Source organism: Drosophila takahashii, chromosome 2R (genome assembly GCF_030179915.1).
Source record: "Drosophila takahashii strain IR98-3 E-12201 chromosome 2R, DtakHiC1v2, whole genome shotgun sequence".
NCBI classification, from domain to species: domain Eukaryota; kingdom Metazoa; phylum Arthropoda; class Insecta; order Diptera; family Drosophilidae; genus Drosophila; species Drosophila takahashii.
Window position 1 is genome coordinate 37,518,899 of NC_091679.1, and position 22,328 is coordinate 37,541,226.

Genomic DNA, 22,328 nt, shown 5'->3' on the forward strand with positions numbered 1-22,328 from the left:
GTTCGTATTCTGAAGCGGAGGCGGCGGAGGAAAATCAGATGGATGGAATGGTCCCTCGGATTCAAGGGGACCGGGGGGAGGCGTACATATGCTCAGGGGACTGACTGCCGTTTTCCCCCAGGAGTTGAGTGGAAAAGAAAGCGAACAGGGTAGCGAAAGGTGCACTGCGAGAAACCCAAGAAAATGCAGGTTTCCTTGAATAGGTAATAAAATAATTGCATTTTATTGAACTTCCAAGTTAACTATTGCATTAAGCACTAATAATTTATCAGTGATAAATTAAGAACGGTGATTTGGAGGCATTGGTTTTTTATATTTTTTAAATATACCCAATGATATCATTTATTACTGGCTAATATATAATTTACGTAAGAGCAAAATATATTTTAAATACAGCTCGGGTGCTGCCGTAAGCAATCCAGTTCAAATGTACCATATACTCTCCCTCCGGAAAAGGTAAAATATTAGTCACTCGATGATTTACCGATGATGCAGTTAATTTTTCCAGCACAAGGTCATGCTAAGAAAATATTATTTAAAATAACATTGCCTTTTTCTTTAACTTTTTATACGAAATACTAACACTGTAGGGACAAGAATGATTTAAGTTGGAAAATTCCTTAAATGAATCGTAAAAGAAACCAGCAATGGGATTGGACTTTTGATTCTTGAAGAATTTACAGGCATCCACTGTTATATTGTAGAGAAATGGCTTGTATCCGTTGAGTCGTTGGTAAAGTGCACCATTTACCTAGGTAACAATTTTAGATTCTTTCGAACACAAGAATATCGCATACCTTAGCATTGGTGACAGGAAGCTTTAACAATTTGACTCTAAGGGAAAAGTATTTATATGTCCGGTTCACAGACTTCAAATGGCAATAGTCAAAAGTGCAAAAATCCTTATCCACCGATTCACACTTAATATTCTTGAATTCGACCAAAGAATGTGTCTAAAATGTAAGTTAACAGCGGTTAATTTAGGACTTCTTTAGCTGATTTTATCTACTTACATCACTGAACAATTGCATGATCAGTATAAAATTGAGTAGTAGCTTTATTTTTAGTCCCATCATAAAGCATCGCTGATCACAAGAATACTAATTTAAAAATGCAAATTGTGTTGACTTATATTTAATGTCCACTGATCACTTATCAATTTAAATGGGAACATTAAAATCAAAAATAATTTAAAATGTCATTAGAATCATCAATCTCATATAGTTTATTTCAATTGAACAGAATATATTATTTCTCTCTTGACTCTGTAAATTAACCTTTCTCCTGATCAAAGAGAATATACCGAAAAGAAATTTTTCGTAGAAATGTTTCCACATTTAACCTTTTTTCAGTTTCACCAATTGGATTTATTTTTAGAAATTTGGCCCATGAAAGGCGCAGTTCTCCAACAACTTTTTATTAATCTGATTAATTCCTGCTTCTGGGCATACAATTCCATCCCCCTCTAATTTTCGTTGTTCAAGAGAGCGTAAGCTGTGCTTTTCACCCATTTTCTGTGAGTGTAATCAGAGCGACTCCATTCAGAGAAGCGGCTTATAATTTATTAATCTATGCATAGAGCCCAACAAACACTCGTACTCGACTCGTAATTCCCCCGTCCTGTCCTCTACCGGCCTGTCCCTCAACTTTCCCCACTTTCGAGTGGTGGAAGAGTGGAAGGTGTCGGCAGCTCTTCGTCAGACAGTCCGTCGCATAGCCATATAGCCTGAATATGCGGACCACTACATGTCACTTTAATCTCTTAGAAGTGTCACTTTTGCAGCTCTCCAAGTGTGGCTGCCGTTTGGGTTTGTTTGGGTTATGTTTGGGATCTTTTCAGGGTCCAACGAAAGGGGTTTCGGGGGCGTTGTAAACAATGTGCTGTTATAGTTGAATTTGAATTTTCATTTTGATAAGCAACAAAAAGGCATAATCACACATCAAATTGCATGCTGGAGGGGATTGGAATTGGGAGTGCTATCCAAGGCGAACCTTATGGTAATGAAGTGTAGCAGCTGTTTTTGAGTTGAATTTGAATAAAGCGATTGCAGGGGGATGGCTGGGATGGATGCCCGCTGCCTCTGATTTACATTTGATACAGATACAGATACAGATACAGAGGGACCCGAGACCTGACTACTTGAACAATCAGATTCAATTTGTGCCACGCATTCGTTTTCATTTCGTTTTCGTTTTCTTGATCTGCCCCCAACAAGTGATGATGACGATCAAGTGTACAACTCGGTCGCAGTCCCTCAGCAGATTATGCTCTATTTGATTTAGGCTTGGATTTTATTATTATGATTTTCCTTTTTTCCCTGTTTGGTGGCTTTATTATTACAATGGCGCCTCGAGTGCCGAAACGCAATCTTCATTTATCTCGTATTTATCTTTATCTCGACTGTGTGGGCTCATCATCGAAATGGACAAATACAAAGCTCGGGCATTATTTAGTTTGTCGCTCTCCGGTGTCTCCGGTTTCAACTTGTTTTCGAGGCTACCATAATAAACAGCCCCACCTGCGGCACTCGCACACACACATCATTTCCATGTAAAAAAGTTATAAAATGTTTCACAAATCCATAAAACGAAAAAAACACAAAAAAACCGAAAGGGAGAATCCGAGGCGTACGCTAGTTCCACCCAATCCCCTAACCCCTGTCCAATCCCATTCCATCCCATCGGAATCCCAGGTGCAATGCGTGTTGCAGTTGAGCTCTTCTGCGATGTAGTTTTGTTTTCATCTCGGCTTTTGTTTTCCGCATTTCGGGTCAGGTAGACCAGGCCAGACCAAACCAGACCAAACCAGACCAGACCGTAGCGTCTTCCTCGCTGTTGCCCCTAAAAGCCTTCGCATTGTTCTCCGGCCAGGAGAAGTGAAATATGTTGCTGCGTGGATGCTGCATCACCGGGATTAGGACAGGTAAGGTTGTAAATTTCACCAGCCACGAGAGTCGCCCCTGGAGTCAAAAGGTTGACGAGTAAATGCGAAGACACGGGACTAGGGATATTTTACAAATTATAGCCCTATATAGCAATCTCCGTAGGGAAGGTAAACAAATCATGGGGAAAAATTCATAAATTCTCGAATTAATATGCCCACAAAACGAAATATCCTAATGAAAATCATAACTCCCCCGCCTTGTGGCAAAACAACACACTAAAATTATGTTATACTTGGCGAAAGCCCGGGGAACCCCGCAGTTTATCTGGTAATAACAATAAAATGCCATCAATGGTTCATATTTTGCCAGGCTCAATAAAACCAACAGCATAAATGAAACATAACCTCAAAGTACTGTCATTCCGTCATATGTCTGGCCAATAAAGCGGAAGTTTAGCCCCTCCCCAAAAGACGCCCCTGGCTGTACATAAATCACGATATTCTTTATTAATTCTTAGACGAAGCATAAAGTAAATATCTCTGAGGACTGGCGGACGCAGCAAAACAAATAAAAATTTGGAGCTCTATTAATCTGGCCGGTCATAACCCATCAAACCACCCTCTTTTGGACTTCGAATCGATGCCTGCTGGAGTTTGATATATTTATAAGGCATTTTTAATGCCTTAGGGTTGTTATTTTCTATTTATTTAAACACACAACAGTCTTTAGTTGTGAGAAATACACATTTATATGTTTGTTACATCATTATCAAAAACTCAAGATAGTGCAAAATATATTTTAAATACAGATCTGTTGATGTCGTACGCAAACCAGTTCATTTGAATCATGTACTCTCCCTCCGGAAAAGGTAGAATACTAGTCAAGCGGTGATTTACAGCGCTGGCCGATAGCTTATCCACTACGAGATCATGCTAAAAATAAATGATTTTTTACAATCTATTCCCGTTTCTAGAGTTCCTACTTACGTTGTAGGGACAGGAGTGATTTATGTTGGAGAACTCTCTAAAAAAATCATAAAAGTAACTGGCGACTGGATTCGATTTCTGATTCTTAAAGAATTTACAGGCATCCACGGTTATATTGTAGAGGAAGGGCTTATATCCATTGAGACGCTGGTATAGTGCCACATTGACCTAAGATCAAATTATTAAGTCCCTGGAGAAAAATATACCTATTTGTGCATACCTTAACACTTTTTACTGGAAGTTGTAAGAGTTTGACTTTAAGCGATAAATACTTGTATGTCCTGTTCACAGACTTTAGATGACAATATTCAAAAGTATTAAACTTTTTATCCAATTCTTCGCATTTAATATTTTTAAAGTCAACTACGGAAATAACCTGAAATATTCGTTAACCTCTGGTTAAGAAATGTTAAGTTCTTGTTACTTATTTACTTACTTCCACGGCCAAATACATGATCAGCAAGAAATTAAAAAGAATTTTGAACTTAAAGCACATCATAGGTCATCGATATCCACACGGCTACTAATTTCCCAAAAACGAGTTCGGTTTAAAATTTTACAAATTCAAGTAATTTACTCCAAATATACGTTTAAAATGTAATTAGAATTACAAAAAAACTAATTTAATTACCATTATAGAATGTTAGGGTAATGATTCAGTTAATGAGTCTCTAAATCAGAATATTGTTATTGTCTCGTTAAATCACGTAAATCAGGTTCATATTGAATTTAAAAGTTTAAAATAAGATTTTTGGAAAAAACCCAGGAACATGCGAGTGAAATTATAAAATGGAAATTTCTTTGGTCTGTTCTCGGTCCTGTGTGCTGGGTCCTTCTGCCCCCCCTTAGAACACACCCACTCCATCCATTTTCACTCCAACTGACGCACACGCATCGTATCAAATTTCATGGCTGTCGCATGGGTGTGCGTGGGTATCTGTGAGTGCCTCGTATCCAGGTTCAGTATATTCGTATCTTTGGCTCTTCACTGGCGGACTGGCGGCGTGTTGATGACAGATTTCGTCCGTCTGTCCGTTTGTCCTCCTGTCCGTCCGTCCGTCGGTCGGTTTGTCGTTTCATTTTCGTTTCGTTAAAGTCATTTTTACTCATTTATTGTCACCGTTAGTACGTTAGAGAGTGCGACTGTGTGTGTGTATATCCTTACGAGTACTCGGGAACCCTGCAGGCGGCCATCCATGGTATTGATTCCACTTCCATTCCCATACCCACTTCCACCTCCACTTACACCTCCACTTCCACGTCCATTTCCCTCGCCACAGCGGGGCACTCAGTCAGTCAATTGACATGACTCAACAACAGGCGAATGCCTTCCTCCCTCTCGATTCCCCGATTCCTTCATTTTTGTATACTTATTAAATATTTAAAAGCTTTGGCCTTTGTTCCTCCAACTGCCAACTTGCAGGGCCAGGCAAATACTTAATAATTTCATTCCGTTTCTTGGGTCCGCAGCACCGCAGGTTGCCTCCTCTTCATCATCCTGCCTTTTGACAAACTGCACGCACAGCGGCGACTTTAAAATTATGGTTTGTTGCATTTTAAATACAAATTATACATCAAGGCTCTGACTCAGCGAGCTCAAAGTGTAGACCGTAAACGGGAACAAGTGGGTCAGGTAAGACAATGAATGGTCATTAACCGCCCTGCTTCGAAATGCTAAACCCCGGCAGTTTTGATCCTAGTTCATGCGAGGGTTGCCCAAGAGCCAGGGATGTTTTCTTATTTCGGCACGGATTGGAATGTTCTTTCTTCTGCATTTTTTTTGGGCAAGTCAAGTGAGCTGACACCTTAAAATGTCTGAAAAATGCCTGTTGGGCGACCCCATTTGGGGGGTGACCCCGTCAAGTGGTGACACCTCTGCCACCAAATGGCTAAACTTCATCTTCGTGGAGAGATGACCCCGTCCTAAGTGGTAAAATATATACCATTCTTTTTGTGGTGGGCCCCCCTGTGGAGGCCATAAAAAGTTCTCACACTTGGCTGTCAACTAACTCAAATGGTCTCATATGCGGTGGAATAAAGTAGCAGGGGAGAGGAGGGCCCATTAAAAAATTGATCTAGCCTGACCTCCAAAACGAAGAGAAAGACCCAATTAGCTGCTTATAAAATTGATCATGCCAAACGAAAACTTTCAATCAGAAAGGTGACCCGAAAAAGGATGACGACTTTAAAAGTGACCCCGATTCGGTGGCCACCCTTCTCAAAATAAAATCTTGGGGAGTGATCAAATTACTCAAAAATTCGAATAAGTGATTTTGGGGAACTGGAGATTATTGTTTATAAATTTAGCAGAATCGAGAGTGAATAATATTGATTTCAGACGCATGCTCCATATTTAGATATGATTTATAATGCCTCATATTATAGAACAACTTAAATTCCAACCACATGGCCACACATTTCCCATATGTTTCGAACTCTCCTCGCCGTCGAATCATCCGCGTTGCAGCTGCAGGTACACAGGACACAGGGTGCAAGTGGCGCCCTTCGCCGACATGGTTATCAAAAGGGAAAAGAATGGAAACCCAGGGAGTGGCAACGTGAACGCAGGAGGACAATGGAGCGAGCCAAGTGAATAGAACCTAAAAGTATAATATGACAATTGTTGGAAATTTTCCAGAACGGGGCGGGGAGCGGCACTAACTATATGCTATGGGCCATACCATATGCGGTTGGCCATAAAGGAAATGAAAAAGAGATTCGCCGATAGCCTCAGGTGGATTTTGCGAGGCGGGGATAATTGCATTGGCCTGACTGTGTTTTTGGGGAATGATGGACTCCTGGGAGGCAGTGGATTTAGTGTGGAGAGTGAAGAGTGGTTTTCCCGACTGGCATTTAAAGTGCCAAACTTCGAGGGCAGTCGTATTTGCAGAGCCCTGCCCTTTTCCCCTGTCTAACACTCATTTAAGCTCAAGTCCCGCTTGCGCTGGGTAAAAATTCTAGGAATTTTTGCTGCCCTTCTGCAGCAGCTGAAGCGGCTTCACATGGTGGCACTTGCTCTCGTCCGATTCCAGCAAATATTTGCAAATTTACGTTGACTCGGTGGGGGGAAAAGGGGAATCAGGGGAACCGGGACGATGCGGCGGCATTAGCGACAACTGTCGTAGAGTGGCACTTAATGAGCGGCGACTGGAGCTCCACTCCTGCTGCTACTGCAGAGGCCCGCATGCCGGACCTAAAAACCAGGGAGTACTAACCCCAAACCCCGAACCCCACAGTCCAGAGACAATCCAAACCAGAGTTATGCACGGTGGCCATGCAATTGGCGTGGCAGTAGCATCTGCAGTAGCAGAATCTATCTTACGGATGCGAAACCTTGCGGCTGGTACGCCAGTTTCATTTTGTTTTGCTTCGTTACATTTCGTTTCGTTGGCTGTTTTGCCACAGATTCTTCTGCCTCGGCTTCCTCCACTCGTTGTTTAGCGTTGCAGTAATTTGACTTGATTTGTTTAAGCTGACACACGGACACAGATGCAGATGCAAGTTGCCAGTTGCACGTTGCAAGTTGAAGTTGCAGTTAAAGTTCACAGGGGGCCACTGCACTTGCCGCAATTATACGCACATTAAGGGAGTTATTTCATAGATTAAGTTGTTATTCGGGCGCCACTTATCACTTTTCCATCGTTTCAACTTACATAAACTGCCTATTAATCTGCTCAAAAGAAACATGCCTTTAATCTGCTGGAAAATCTGTTCGTAAAAACGTGCAAAAAAAATAACATCATTAATGAACAAAACTTACATAAATCATAAGGTAACATACAGTACGATGCACGCAAAAATTCAAACTACAACTTAAATCACTTGCAGAAAATGAAAACAATGTCCTTTTCAAGTTCTAAATACAAAGTATTTTTATAGTCTACATTTCCATCTGTAAATCATTGTTATTAAAAGAATTTCGAACAAAAACCATTTTCTTACTCATCCCATATTTTAATAACTGTCAATATTAAATGATTAACCTATTCTATAAATCAATATTGAATTAAAGCCAAGATATACAACCCCCTTAATATTTTAAAAATTATCTTTAGTAGTAAACCATAACAAAAAGATTTTCCACCGCAACTTTTCCCGAAATAAACCCATTAATAATTTCTTATTGAATTATCGAAGTGATTAATCCCCGTCCATTTCGAATTTGGCTCAGTGTACGCCCAGTAACGGAGGTCCGTAACTCTACCCCCAATGACAAATGTGCCGCTGCCATGTAATCGCATTAAACGTCCGCTGCAGCGGCACCCCCTTTAACGCGCCCCTGGATTGTGCCCGTTGCATATGTTGCGCTCATTAAATTGGTATTTATAATGGCCATGGCTAAATCGCCGCCCATTTGCCACGCCCCGCGCTTAGTGTGGGGTATTACGAGTACGTCTATGGGTATTACGTGCAGCCAGTGCGGCGAGCGGTATGATGATGATGATGGCAATCATCATAATTTTTCGGCAGCCCCATTGGAGGAGCACAAAAAGCGCAAAACGAAGCGAAAGGGGGTTTTTCGAAAAAGATAGAAATTGTTCGACGAGCCTGCAATTGACAATCTACAATCGACAGCGTCTAGGCAAATTGCGAAATTAATTAAATTTTAGCACAACTTTCGAACGGTACAAAAACTCTTTGCCTGGTTGTATGTTGCTGTTGCTGTTGTTGCTGCTGTGCGTTGATTGCCGCTCTGCGGTTGCTGCGGTCGCTGGTCGAAAAAAGGGGTAACAACCGAGGGGCAGGGGAACACCGAGGAGTCCTGAGTGGACTGATGTGGGAGATGGGGGCCAAAGAGCTAGGAAAAAAGGCAAAAGCCGATGAAACCCAAGCCAAGCGGCTCCACGTTTTAACATTTCTCGTACATGCAAGTGACAAGGCAATATCCGTCACGCAAACAACAGCAGCAGCAGCAGCAACAGCGGCAGCAACAGCAACACCCTGACCAGCAGCAACAACAATGGCAATCTGGAGCCGGGTACCCCGGGTACAATGGTAAGAATCGGTTCCACCAGAAGAGGTAATTGTCTCCGAAAAAGGGTTATGACACGCTGATTTTTGAGACTCATGAGTGGGAGGTTTTTTTTGAAATGGTTTTCAAGGAGCGGAAAATACACACAAGTGGCAGTATAATTGAGAAACGGTGCTATTGAGTTTGTACCACTACAAATTACCATCAAAATAGCATCTTAAAACACACAAAAAGCTTGTAATTTTTAGTAAATGTGTGACCTTTGTCGAAGTTTATAGCCATACTTAATTAAGGCCTATAAAAATCTAAATTGCCAGTTTATATGCTTTTTGCCTAGCTCTTCTGTTTAATAACTAAAATGGAATCATCTTGAAATACCGAAAATAAGCATATAAATAGCAACTGTTATTAACATATAAATAAGACCGAGATATTTGTAAAATATAGCAACTTTTTGGACTTAATACACTCATAGAAATTTTTACCCTAAATCGCCCTAAAAAACTGACTTTTCGCCCGTGGATTTAGAAAATCGCCCATAAATCGTATCCGCTGGCGATTCGCCCGTGTATTTAGAAAAATTTTCTAAAAAATCCCGATGGAAATTTGGTTTAATTTAGGGTGATTTTTCTTGAAATAAGAAATATTTTCCTGTTTTTAGGGTGATTTGCCCTAATTTTAAGGTGTATTTTTCTAAAATTAAGGGCGAATTTTCTGTTTTTAAAGGCAAATGCCCTAAAAAATTAGACAAATTAAAAGAAATCGTGTTTGAGCATGCTTATCTGAATTTGGGAAGCATATTTTTTTTTTAGTCGTCTATATTCTGGGAATTGGGACTGCTTTAATTAAACAACACCGGCGGAGGACACCGTTTCATATTATTGTATTGGTGTGTAGCTTATATGGGAGCTGCGTTAAGAGGGGGGCCCGATCTATACAGCACAGCCGTTAGAACTGAAAAATCATGTTTGTAAACGAATTAGGGAAATAAATATGAGGAGAAAAAACAACTTACTTTTTTTGGTCATTGCGAGAATCGAACCCACGACCTCTCGGTTTAGAGTCTAACGTCCTACCGCTGCACCACAGACCCATCGCGCAAGGCGACGAACAAACTCTGCACACATCTTATTTTCTTGAGGTCTACGTTATAATATGACTAAAGGCAACTAAACCGTATATTTTTTTCCTGACGACTGTGACAATTAGTCCCGTTTTCTTGCCCGCAAACACAAAGTATGCTTTTAACTCAGAACTCCCATACGTTTTTAAGGTTTAAAGACTACTTTAATTTAAAATTCGGACGATAAAATGTTTACAAAAAAAAAAACATAAAAATCAAGTTGAATCACACAGGGTTCGAACCCACAACCCCACGACCTTAGTCCTCATATAGCAAATTTGAAAGCGCAAGTGATTAGACCGCTGGGCTACCGAATTTCACACTTTTGGAGTGATTTTTAAGGCAAATCGCCCTTGTATTTAGAAAAATTTTAGAAAAAAATTAGGGCAATTCGCCGTTGGATTTAGAAAAGGTCAAAACGAAGCAAATCGAAAAAAATCACCCTAAATATTAGAAAAATAGAAAAATTAACCCTAAAAATATTTTTTTATGGTCACCTGCCTTAAATTTATGGCAAATTTGTCGTGAAAATAGAAAATTTTTCTCAGTTCAAGGGCGAAAATTTTTTTAGGGCGATTTTCTAAAATGTAGAAAATTATTTTTATGAGTGTATCAGAATGCCAGGCTATTAATCCGATATTAAGTCTAATATATGCAAACCATAAAAACGGAGCACATTATTCTGATTATAATACTCCCTCTGGTCAAATTACCATCTCAGTTTTGTCAACATCTGTTGTCGCCCAATAAAATCAACTCATATCTCATCGTGAAATTGTTCAACAGTACATACTGCATAGATCAACTCGGCACATAATCAACAACTTGCTGTGGACATAAAGATTGCCTCATAATCGAACTTAATATGTGGGACAGCGATTACCCGAAATGACAGGCGATAAGTAATTTCCACCATCTGGATTGTAACAGTGTGTTTGCCTGTTGGCCAGTTGTCCAGTTGTTCGGTTACATATGTAAATGCGATGCGAATGGCCGGCGATCAGGCCCCCGAAAATGATTGGCCATTAAATCGGCTATCGTTACCACTGTGCCAGGGGTCTTTTCTATGGGGTCTGTCCTCTGTTGGTTAGTCCTGGATTGGACGACGGCTCTACGGCTCTGTGGCTTTGGCAAAAAATTATTATTCATCGCTTGTACAACGACGACGTCGCTGCCTCTGTCGCAGTCGCAGTCTCAGTCGACGTACGAGTTAATTACGGTCCATTAGACTGCACAAGGGGTGTTTATTACCACATCAGTGGGCGCCGCCGCCAACGCCATCAGCCATCAGGGAACAGGAATGGGAACGGGAATAGGATCAGGAACAGGACATCGGAGCGAGCGGTATGCCGGCACTTGGATGGCAAACTAGAAATTGTTGAGCGCTTCAAATCGCTGGACATGAAATCAGTTAGAAAATCTGCTTTGACATGGAAATTCCAACGGTGCACACCCTTCAGCTCCCTCGCAGGAATCAACTGACAGGCTGGCTATGATGTCCTGCTGCTTAGCTGATCCTTGCACAGGGGAAAAAATTATGGAATACTTTTTCTTTCATTTTAATTGATGATTTTTCAACCATTTTTCCTTTAAATGTTATATGTTGCTTAATAATTTGTTTGTTATAAAATTGGATTTGTATCAAATCAAATATATTGCAAATTAATTGATTCCTAATTTGATTTACAGCTTTGATTAATGTTAAATAGATTTTAAATATTTAATTTTTCGTTTTCTTTTTTTGTAACTACTCAAAGAAAAGTAGACATTCTTAAACTTCCTTATTTCCAACTTGATATTGTCGAAATAAATGTTTTTCCTTTTTAGAACTGACTACTGAATTTCTTCAAAACGACTATACTTTCATATCAATATTTTCTATTAGTGTACTAGTAATTAATTAGTGGAAAACCACATGTTATCCAGTTTCTTTCGGTGTTTTTTCTTTTTTTTTCTTGACAGGTTCGACGCACTTTTGCTGGTTTTATCCTACTTTTTGCCTGCGTTTTTAATTAGGACGCAGGCGCCGAACAACAAGAACGGCGAATGGAACGGCAACGGAAATCGGACAAAGGTTAGTGGCAGCAATCAGAGCTGCTATTGTGTAATGCCCTCTCGCTCGCACCGCCTCTATCTGTCCCCCTCGCTCCAATGGGGGAGCCCAATGCCTGGCGACAAAAATTTATTAAAATATTACGCAAGGTTGGGCAGTCAGTCATGGGTTGCTGTTTGTGTTGTTGTTGTTCGTACAGCTACTGGTCCGCACAGCAGAAAAGTTTTCCTCGCTTTTCCGGGGGTAGGGGTTCAAGGGGTAAAAATATTTTCAACAAATTTAGAAGAGCGGAAATTGCAAAGCATTCAAAGCGAGTTGAGTCGCAGAAGTCGAGTTATTTGTGCAAGGAAAAACTTTTGCCTTCAGTTAGAATGCGAATTGTGGGTGGTTTTCCCTTTCTTTTCTTGATTTTTTCTGTATTTTTTTTTTGGGTGGCAGGGCGGCGAGTTGAGTTAAGTTGGTTTTAGTATTGCAGCGTCGACACAAAAAATATAAAGTTCGCGTTGTTTACATAACAAAGGCCAGCGAAAAGGGGAAGGAGTTTTTTGGGGGGGATGCCTGTCAATTTGTGCATTGGAATTCGACTACAACAGGGGAAAAGGCGAAAAGGGGGGATTTGGGGGGCTGGGTGCCAGAGAGAACACACATAAATTGAAGTTTTATTGTTGCTGCCGGGGCCATAAACAAAGTAATTAAATGCAAAAGCCAAGCAGCCGAGAAGCCAAGCAGCCAGGCAGCCAGACTGCAATTAAACAGTTGAAGAAATGATTCTTTTTGGATCGCCTTCTCTGCTTTTTTTCACATGTGCCAAGCCAAGCAAAAAATCTGCAAAATCAAAACAAAAAGCTGCTAGGAAAAAAAGAAAGATGTGTGCAAATAAACAGACTGAGCTAATTGAAGCAGCTGCGCCGCCAGCGTCAGACGTTGACCGCCTCCGGTCCTCCAGAGAACCGGAGAACTGGAGAACCAGAGAACTGGGGAGCTGGAGAACCAGACATATAGAGACAGACATGCCGACCCCACCACTTGATGTACGATCATCAGGGTCCTCGGGCTGTGCCCGTTGTTTTTCCTCTTAATTGGCAACAAGTGACAAGATTTTTTCCTCAACAACTTCTTCTTCGCTTTTTTTCGTCTCCCCGCAGCTCAAAATAAAGAATTTGCTCAAGATGTGGGCAGGTGTGAAGACTTGTTAAGCAAACCAACTAAAAAAATGTTAAATGGTTAAACGCTAATGGAAATGGCGTCTAATTGCTGGAAGGGGAAACGCTTTTTTTGTTGTATTCACAACTTTGTTCGTTAAGTATTCCATAAATCCAAGTGTGGGCGAGCAAGAGGAAGAAGAGCGTCGAGTGTGAGACAATGTTTAGCATGGCATAATTATCCGCTACACGGGAAAAGGGGGTGTGGGAATCCCCCAAACAAAAAGTGACGGGGAGTTGCACAACATCGGGGCAAATTACCGGACAAAGTCATTTATCCCCAGTCAAAGGGAAATATTCCCAGGAAAAAAGTCTGGAATAAGTGCAGCACTCTTGGAAAAATTAAATGGAGTGAAGAGTGAAGAACTTGAGTAATGGCAGAGTAGAAACTCAAGCTGAAAAGTCTAAAAGTTAAACTAACATAAATTGCATAAACAAAAGAAATCAAACTTTTAACCTCCGGTTAAAAATTAAAAAAAAATACTGGACAAATTAAATGTAGTGAAGAACTTTAATAACGGAAGAGTAGAAAATCAAGCTGAAAAATATACAAGTTCAACTAAAATAAATTGCATACTCAAAAGAATTAAAACTTTTAACCTCAGGTTATATAAATAAAATGGGTAGTATTTTTACTATACGTCAATGTTTTATAGTTTCTACTATCATCCTTTAAAAACGTAACCTTATATCTAAGTTAAATTTACATTTGGTCGTATAAACTCACTTCACTTAAGAAAAACTTCTGCCACTTTAACCAGTCGTATTTATGGGCATTATCTTCAACATACCTGCAAATAAATAAGAAAGAATAAACATTTTAGTATTCCACATAGTGTCAGTTATAAATCATGCTAAGAGAAGAAAAATCGAATTCAACTTTCCATGCACGCAGGCCAACAATGCCTCAAATCTGCTCAGTAAGTTTAATTTATGTGGCAGCTTTAGTATGAGCCTTTAATCTCTCACTCTGCGGATTAAACAGTGGATATTCCTGCCACAAGTCAGCCGCCTTCTAAGCACTTTGAGTTGCAGCAAAAGTCGGATGGAAATAAGAAAGGAAAGTGCTTAGCTTTTCAATTCTGCTTATTTCACTTATTTCCCTGGCCCTCTGCTGATTGAGTTCCTGCTGAAGGAACTCTGCCACTGCCACAGCCAGTTGCACATGGGGCACGAGGAGAGTGTAAGGTAATGGCAACAGATAAATATAACGAACCCAACTTCCCGGAATGATTTAAATGCAAAGTGTACATTTTAACACGCGGCCTGTGCCTCCTCGTTCACCTCCTACTTTTCTGGATCTGCTACCACTCCACCTCTTTTTTCACTTCCCCATTTCCCACCCCTCAGAAACTCATGCCCCTCGAAGACATTGCCGCAAATGAAGCAATTGCACACACAACCAGACAACAAGCATGAAATACTCGTGAAAAATATCTTCGACATCTAATCGAACTCTGAACACTCTTGGCAAAGAATAATTAATATCTTTGAAGGGGTAAAAATGTAATAACATATATAAGTATTTTGTTGAAATTTAATCTCATATTAATATTCACAGGTCAAAATAATATTTTAAAATTATTTAAATGTTTGTAAGTATTGGAAACGGATTCAAAAAATCAGATGGCGATTAATGTTAAGCTCGAAAAACACATATTTAAACCTAATGAATATGAAATGTATATATTTTTTCACAATTCCGAGCATATTAAAGTGATCCAATTCATATCAGGACCAAATTGAAAGAGTTAAGAATATTTGTAGGAATTTCTCTTATTTCTATGAATTTTCCTTAAACACTTTCAACTTTAAGGAATCCTATTAAAGAGACTTAAACTTTGAATAAAGTATCCTGTTATCTTACAAATTGAAATCCTTCTTGCCAGCACAGGCGCAAATCAGCTTTGGAAAAAGGGCATTCGAGGAGGAAGCAAGTGTAATCCCCTCGTGGATTTGCTGGATTGCCGGATCGCTTGAGGATGACGGTGGTGGCGTCAGTCGTCAGAGTGTTTGTTGCACAGGGCTATGCCAATGCCGCAGCAACAACAGCAACAGCAACAAGAACTGCAACTGCATCAACGACAGGCGCAACAACAAAACATAAATTCCAATGAAATAAGTTGATTTATGCTGCTGCGCGCGCCGTGAGCTGACAGGCCCAGAACTCCGGAACCCCAGAACCGAAAGCAGCACCACTAGCACTAGCACCTTCTCCTCCTCCTTTCCCTCATCACCCCTTCTCGATCCTCTAGAATCCAAATATGGGGGGACCGGCACGAGGTGAAGTCGAAAGACCATCATCTGGTCTTCGGGGGTCGGGTGCTTGGGAGCACCAGCAGCTCATATGGCATATTTTTCATATACACGACGATATATACTATCTTGAGGAACATTTCTCTTCTGCTGCCTTAACCCCCTCCTAACCCCCCGCTAACCGCCATCTGCTGACGTGCGGCATGCAAGAGTCGAAAATAACTAAAAAATAGAAAATGAATTCCCATTCCCTCTCGCTGGTGTGGCGGCATTGGGGGCGTGGCACTTGGCGTTGATTGAATTATATTTTGTGCACCGGATAGCATAAAAACCAAATGTGCGCCTACAATTTTATTTTTCCTGTTTCTTTTTTTTCCAACTTCAACTAAGTTGTTGCCTTTGCACAATCAAAAAGCTTAAGCAAGTTTATTTCATTCGTTTTTCGCTAGGGATGAAAAACGTGACACAAAATTATGCCAAGCCAAGTCAGGCGATAGTAATTTATTTGACTGAATTTATAATTAATTTATGGCAAATTGTGGCGCAGCCTTTGATTACATTATATTAAAATGTAAAAGCTGATTATAGACCTTAATGCATATTTTTCAAGATTGTTTCTCGTTCCTTGCAATTGTAATATTTCACTTTTCTTATTAAAATTCCCCAACCATTTCCTCATTTCATTCGCACCATTTTATTTCCATTGTTCTGAAATAAACTTGCCTCTATTCACATCTCTAAAAATTCTCCCTTTAGCCCACGCCATGTTTTTAGGGCCTTTAATTTTATGAGCTTTTAACCCAAAACACAAACATAAGAATTTTATTTGGGGGCGAGACGTTGGGTGAAACCAGCCAGCAAGTGTAAATCATGAAAATTATAAGCCATTTTAATTAGCTGCCGCTGGTGGATTTCCCTTTTCGACCCATCAGCATCATCAGAAACACATTTCCCGCCGCATGTTGAAATATGTTTGATAAATTCGCCTCGTCTTCTGGCGTTCTGATTCTCTGATTCCCATTCTCCTGCCGCTGAAAGCAATTTCCCTCCATTTGCCAAGAAGCACTGAACACTGAAGTCCAGACGGAACACGCGAGCAGACAAGGCTAATTCGGTGAGGCCAGGGGTCAAATAATGCATTTTCTTCATTAGACAGCCTCGGCCTTTGATGTTCTCCTTCGCCTATATTGCGGGCACCCCCATGCCATTAGCATTTTCAGTTTCACTCAAGTGATTTGCATTCCCCATCGATGACCCAAACTCTGATTTTAGTTCTGCACTAGGAAAAACTGGTTTAAGATTAAATTCGAAAGAGGGGGAAACTAAAATAAGCCAATTAATCTATCTGTTTGAAGTGAAAGACTTTACTTAAATTGCATTTATTTCCTAGAAGTCAAATCTTGAATCTTGAAAATCGATATGTTTGTTTTAATTTAAAAATCAGTAAGCTAAACTATTTAACCGTTGCAACATATTAATTAATCTGTTTCTAAAGTCAAACTACTGTAAAAGCAATTAGTTTTAATAAAGCTAGAAATATAAAGACATTGTTGAGGAACCAACCACAAATGACTAATTGTGTGGTTCTCGTTTATGAGTATGTCTCCGTTCGTTTGAGGAATCTTTGAGTTTGTTCTTAAAGGCCGCCTCATAAATTCTTGCTGCCCAAGGAATTGCCATTCATGTCGTGCACTGTGCGCATGGGCAGCAGGTTAAGAGGGGGCAAGGGGGCTGTTGAGGTGCTCTTTTTTTTCCGAGTCGACTGTCGCTGCCTTGTCGCTTTTTGAGCCGTGTGGCGTGCACCTGCGCGATAAGATAAGATGTGCCAGGTGGGGCGGGGAAGTTTGGGAGGGGGGTTCTTTTGAGAAGAGGTGGGGATGGAGTTCTGGCCATCTTGTGGTGACTGGCGGCTTGTAAGTAGCCTGCCTTTGTCTATGCCTCAATGTTGTTTAACGTTGTTATTGTCTGCCCCTGGAAAATGCGGAGAAAACGGGGGAAAAGGGGAGCAGCGGTGGTGGTGGGTGGTGCATTGTTGCTTCTCGGAAATGTTCGCCAAGGGAATTGTGTGTGTGTGTGTCTTTGTGTATAGAACAAAATTGGGGAATTGAGTCAAGTCCAAGAAAAGTTGCCCGAAATGAAAAAGGATGAATTTGCCCAGAGCAAACGAAGGGGAAACATAAAGCAGACAAAGCGGGGCTCAGAAATTGGGAAAAGGAAAGCAAAGAAAATGCTACAATGGAACAACAGTTTCCCAAGGAAATTTCCCTCGGATGTCTGGCCATTGAGAGGAAATCAGTCAGAAACATCGGTTTGCTCTGAACGGAAATTAATTTCTGAATTTCTTTGCTTATACAAATATTACCAGAACCATATTCGATTAATGATTCCACACCAACCCCCTTTAAATTGATTTTTATTCACCAGTAAATTGAGTAGCAAAACCTAAACTATATTTAGTGCTCATCCGGCTGTCAAACTTCTGATCCGATAAAGGTAATTGAACTTTCACCACACAAAGTAAATGAGTTCTAACGCCATTCTTTATGAACTTGGGTCTACTTCAATTAACATATTTTACCATATTTCCATTTCCCCCTACCTTTCGCAGTCGTAACCCTTTGCACTCACAGAGGGGGCAAGTGACCCACAAAAAACCCTTACAAAAGAATTACCAAAACAAAGGTGAACCAGAAATAAAAAATGAAACTCAATGAGGAAAATCTATGTAGGCCACAACGAAGATTTCAGACCCTTTGAAAAAGATTGGAAAAACAAATCAAAAGAGTGGAAGGCAAAGAAAATATTCTTGCAGATCTGTCATCTCCTCGTTCATTTTTACTACAGCGTGAGAACTAAATATAAAATCTCATAAGTGGTGTAATAATGTCAAGAACACTTCCGTAACAAATCTGATCTGAATTTTATAATACTGGCTTGACTTTCAAAAAATGTTGTAATACCCTTTTGGGTACACCAACCTTTAGCGGAGTAATTATTCAGTCAACTAGCGGGAGTGATTTCCATCTGCCCTTCCAAATCTTTCCCATGCAAGGTGCACTTTTCCCATTACTCAGCGCTTTCCCAGGAAAATGAGTGGGGCGTTGGGTGGTTAGATGAAAGCCCGGACACATTTCCAATCAAAGTCGGCGACTGGGATGATGATGACGAGTGCTCCGCCTTAATGTTTTAATTTTTGAGCCATTAACAGCTGCATATTTAGCAGTCTGGCATATGCCGCCGCACCGCAGGAGGGGTTCAGGGGGGTTTAGGGGGGTGGTGGTGCAAAGTGGTGGTGCAGAGTGGTGGCAAGTACATCATTTCAACATTTGCCAACATGCATTAAACAGCAGCAACAAGAAGCGCGCGGAGTTGGGGGCGACAACTCTCGGAAACAAAGCCATTAGATATATCGCGTCGAGCAACGCCCATTTTTTGCACATTTTCGGTCGCCCTCACCCACTCACACACGCAATCAAAGGATGCACACCCTCACTCACACATACGCATCGAGACTCCAGGACATTTGCAACCCCTAACCGAACAGAACTGAACATCTTACCCCCGAAAAGCGTATATTGTCGTACACTTCACTTTTTTTGGGCTTACTTTTAGTGCTCATTCCGTATTTCCCTGTTCGTTGGCGCAGCAAAAATTAAAAGCATTAAAAATGCCCAGAGAAGGGAGTTCGGGTTATATAGATTGGATGAGATGGGTTGGGCTGTTGCATGGTTCTTTGGGATTGAAAGAGGTGGAGGAGGAGGAGGTCCGCCGGCGGCTGAGGTGTTGCGATTGCAATAACCTTGCCCGGAAGAAAAGGCAGAGGGAGAAAAAAATTAAAACCCACAAAAAACACATCAACCACGGTGGTACAGTGGAACCCAGGGGATTTGCGATGTGGTTCTGGAGTTCAAGGATGTTAAATTCAGCCGATAACTCTTAACTCGACAACGGGTTGAAGTGGTTAATAAAATAAACACATAAAAAAGTTAAGTATGGTCAAAGAAATAAATCTAAAAATCGATATATCATTTATTCATTATAATAATAATCTATAATATTATTATTTATTATTTTTCTAGACAGAACTATCCAAAAACGAAACTGAAATACTAAACTTCCTAACAGAAATGTGTGTATTGTATCTCTTGAGTTCACAAAGTGTAATTTAGCTACAGATCACGTGCATTGCAACTATACTTCCCTTACAACAACTGCCTGAAATAGGATACTGGATTTGTAAATATACTGGTATCCCGGCAATGTATACAAATAATTAATTAAAGAAATAATAATGCCCGGAACCCTTTTGGGCCTTAGCAATTCGATCTGCGATTATGCGATTCATCCCTCGGGCGTTGGGCTTTCGGCCCACTGTGCCATCAGGTTCACCACATAACGGTGGGTCGTCCTGAGTCCTTCGTCCTGCGTCTTCCGTCATCAGTCTCCTGCCCGTAACGACAACAAATCGTTGTGGATTTTTATGAGTTTCCTTACCCTCTTTCCCCCGAACAACACACACGACGTGTTTCGTGTTTGCCTTGTGACAGGCAGCAAACAGATTGTTTTTATCCGTGAACCTGAGGATGGGGTGGCTCATCCTCATCCGCATCCTCATCCTCCCCCTCCTCCTCCCAGTTTGGTGGTGGGTTGCAGTTGCAATTTCCCCTTTATATTCCATTCCTGCGCCTAGTCAACTGGCTTTAATTTAATTTAAACGACAATTCATGGCACGCACTCTGCGCTGAAAACTCTGAAAATTCGGATTATGGGTGAAAAGTGATCTGCGTGCGGGCTGTATGCGCCCTTAACCCGACAATTGCGACCACGCCCACATTCCGGCAGCCGCCTAATGAGACACATTTAACAGATCCCCCGAGGACCGGCCACAATTTTTCCAATTTCCCAACTATTATTGCAAGGCGAAGCGGAAACACATTTCATTCATTGCGTTCGTCTGTACACATAGCATACCGTGCGTACCATAACGATATATTTACCCATGGGTCGAACCTATTTGCTCTTTGTACTTTTATTGCACCGGGATCGCGGAGAACCGAACCACCACCGAAAGTGGAGAAAGCCTGAGAAACGGGTGGGGGTAGAGTTCGACTGTTCAACTGTTGAGTTTTCAACGCTTGGTTGGGTTTCAGTTTTGCGAGCGGGTTTCGATTGAATGCATCTCAAGGGTTGAGGAGTAGGGAGTTTGGTGTAGGGAGTAGGAGAACCTTATCAGACGCTAAAGACCGTGTTGAAGATAAGCCCAAGCTTTTTCCATTCTGTTTGCTCCACTAAAGCGCACGACGCACATAAATAAATTGATTTGGGGCTTCGATAAAGTTCATTTATACGTAAGGCACATGTAAAGCGTAGGGAGGCAACCGATTAATATTGCCCACGTTTCCGGTGTTTGTTTTCTTGGGGAAGGGGATCTGACATTATTAAAGTTCTGAACACACAAAAGGGTGGAGGGTAATAATCGAGAGCTTGGGAAACTTAATTTCTGATAACCAAAGTAAATGAATAGATATGGCTATGGGGATAAAGGTTGCCTATACTCGGCATTTAGAGCCATATTTGTGGGAACTCTGGAAGCTTTGCAAACAATTTGCCTATCGAAAGGATCCTGCATTAGTTTGGTCATAATTTTTATCGGGAAAATACTGTGGCATGTGTGGGAAATATTTATTGAAATTGATAGCTAATCAGCATGCCATTGAATGGAATGGTAAATATTTATCTTCGATGGCAAAATGTTAGAAACATACCGCAATTTGTACAATTATTAAATTCCCATTTCCATCTAATTTACCCCGCAAATGGAGGCTGAATGCCAAGCTTAATTTTAAATCATTTTTAAATGAAACCAAATTAAAATCAATTCAAACACGATACAAAGGCGAACGAAAGACATAATTCGATATAAGCCACCGCTATAAGACCCGATTGAGGGCCATTAGCGGGCATCCCCGAACCCCAAAAAAAGTCTCCATTCAAAAGGAAGTCTTCCCTCATAATGGAAGAATTTACAGAATTTTGAGAACTTTCACTCGTTGCCACGAAAGACTTTCCAACAAAGGAAATTCTGATGATGATACCCCCACATACAACAAAATCAGACAAATTTATGTGAGCTTTCAATTTTATAATTGTATAAATAAACAACTATTAGCGGCACCAAAATGCGACATAATTGTCCAGTAATCCTAACTAATGAACCGACACAGAAGATGGAACATGAAAAATGGAAAATGGAATGTAAATGTAGATCAGACCAGTCTCACTCCCAAGACTTTGGAGCAGACCACCAGGTGTCACCGTCTCACGGTTTCCTATTGTTGTTTTTTGGTCGCTGCTTCTGCTGACCAACTAGAAAATCAAAAAAAATAAATAAATAGGTAAACCGAAATCAAATCAACAACGAATAAATAGAAACATTTTTGTGGGGCTTGCTTGGAAAAACTAAACCAAAACCGAATCGAAAATGAAAATGCAAATGCCAACAAGCCCATAAAATTGAAAATATTTAATTAAAACGATGCGACACATTTTGGAAAATGAGGCAGGCGGAAGGGAAGGGGGAGGGGCCTGAGAAATGTTCAACTTTCAACGTGGGCTGTATGTTCGGTGTCTTTAACTGTTTGCGGCTCAAATATTTGGTTGCAACGAAAATTAAAGAAAAAGAAGCTGTTCCGGGCCAAAAAGCCAGACTGGATTGGAGGAAAACTACAACAGACAGCGCCTTTTATTGGTTTGTTTGTGAGTTTGTGTGTAGGCTTCAAACGATGAGATGGAGACAACGATGGCGACAATGTGACAACCACAACAATGACAGGCTGCTGGAAAGAGAGTAA

The 22,328-nt window shown here is 40.7% G+C and overlaps 3 protein-coding genes and 1 long non-coding RNA gene across 5 annotated transcripts in view; 1 reads left to right on the forward strand and 3 right to left on the reverse strand.

Annotated features, from left to right (window-relative positions):
• Positions 1-22,328, reverse strand: part of sli (slit guidance ligand) — a 56,836-nt gene that overhangs the window by 25,988 nt on the left and 8,520 nt on the right. The window lies entirely within an intron of this gene.
• On the reverse strand, positions 60-1,031 carry LOC108066238 (uncharacterized). The gene is made up of 3 exons (XM_070212122.1): positions 1,014-1,031; positions 584-751; positions 60-520 (listed from the first exon to the last, which is right to left on the reverse strand). Exons 1-3 carry the CDS (start codon positions 1,029-1,031, stop codon positions 365-367), a joined length of 342 nt encoding a protein of 113 aa, XP_070068223.1. The 3' UTR covers positions 60-364.
• LOC138912601 (uncharacterized) lies at positions 3,549-4,492 on the reverse strand. The gene is made up of 4 exons (XM_070213713.1): positions 4,308-4,492; positions 4,092-4,247; positions 3,872-4,039; positions 3,549-3,817 (listed from the first exon to the last, which is right to left on the reverse strand). Exons 1-4 carry the CDS (start codon positions 4,368-4,370, stop codon positions 3,662-3,664), a joined length of 543 nt encoding a protein of 180 aa, XP_070069814.1. The 5' UTR covers positions 4,371-4,492; the 3' UTR covers positions 3,549-3,661.
• On the forward strand, positions 13,868-14,956 carry LOC138912256 (uncharacterized). Of its 2 annotated transcripts, none has more exons than XR_011417761.1 (4): positions 13,868-14,141; positions 14,207-14,409; positions 14,572-14,727; positions 14,783-14,956. It is a non-coding gene; the product is annotated as an uncharacterized lncRNA (long non-coding RNA). The 2 variants fall into 2 exon arrangements; XR_011417760.1 differs by having other exon boundaries at positions 13,869-14,141; positions 14,572-14,719.

What these genes read in the sequence shown, in the direction of transcription:
- LOC108066238 (XM_070212122.1), bottom strand. An exon ending in ATCATTCTTGTCCCTACAGT is followed by an intron (nt 521 to 583) that starts GTTAGTATTTCG and finishes ATATTTTCTTAG; the next exon opens with CATGACCTTGTGCTGGAAAA.
- LOC138912601 (XM_070213713.1), bottom strand. Translation starts at nt 4,370, where the DNA reads ATGATGTGCTTTAAGTTCAAAATTCTTTTTAATTTCTTGCTGATCATG. An exon ending in TCATGTATTTGGCCGTGGAA is followed by an intron (nt 4,248 to 4,307) that starts GTAAGTAAATAA and finishes CGAATATTTCAG; the next exon opens with GTTATTTCCGTAGTTGACTT. An exon ending in TTCCAGTAAAAAGTGTTAAG is followed by an intron (nt 4,040 to 4,091) that starts GTATGCACAAAT and finishes ATTTGATCTTAG; the next exon opens with GTCAATGTGGCACTATACCA.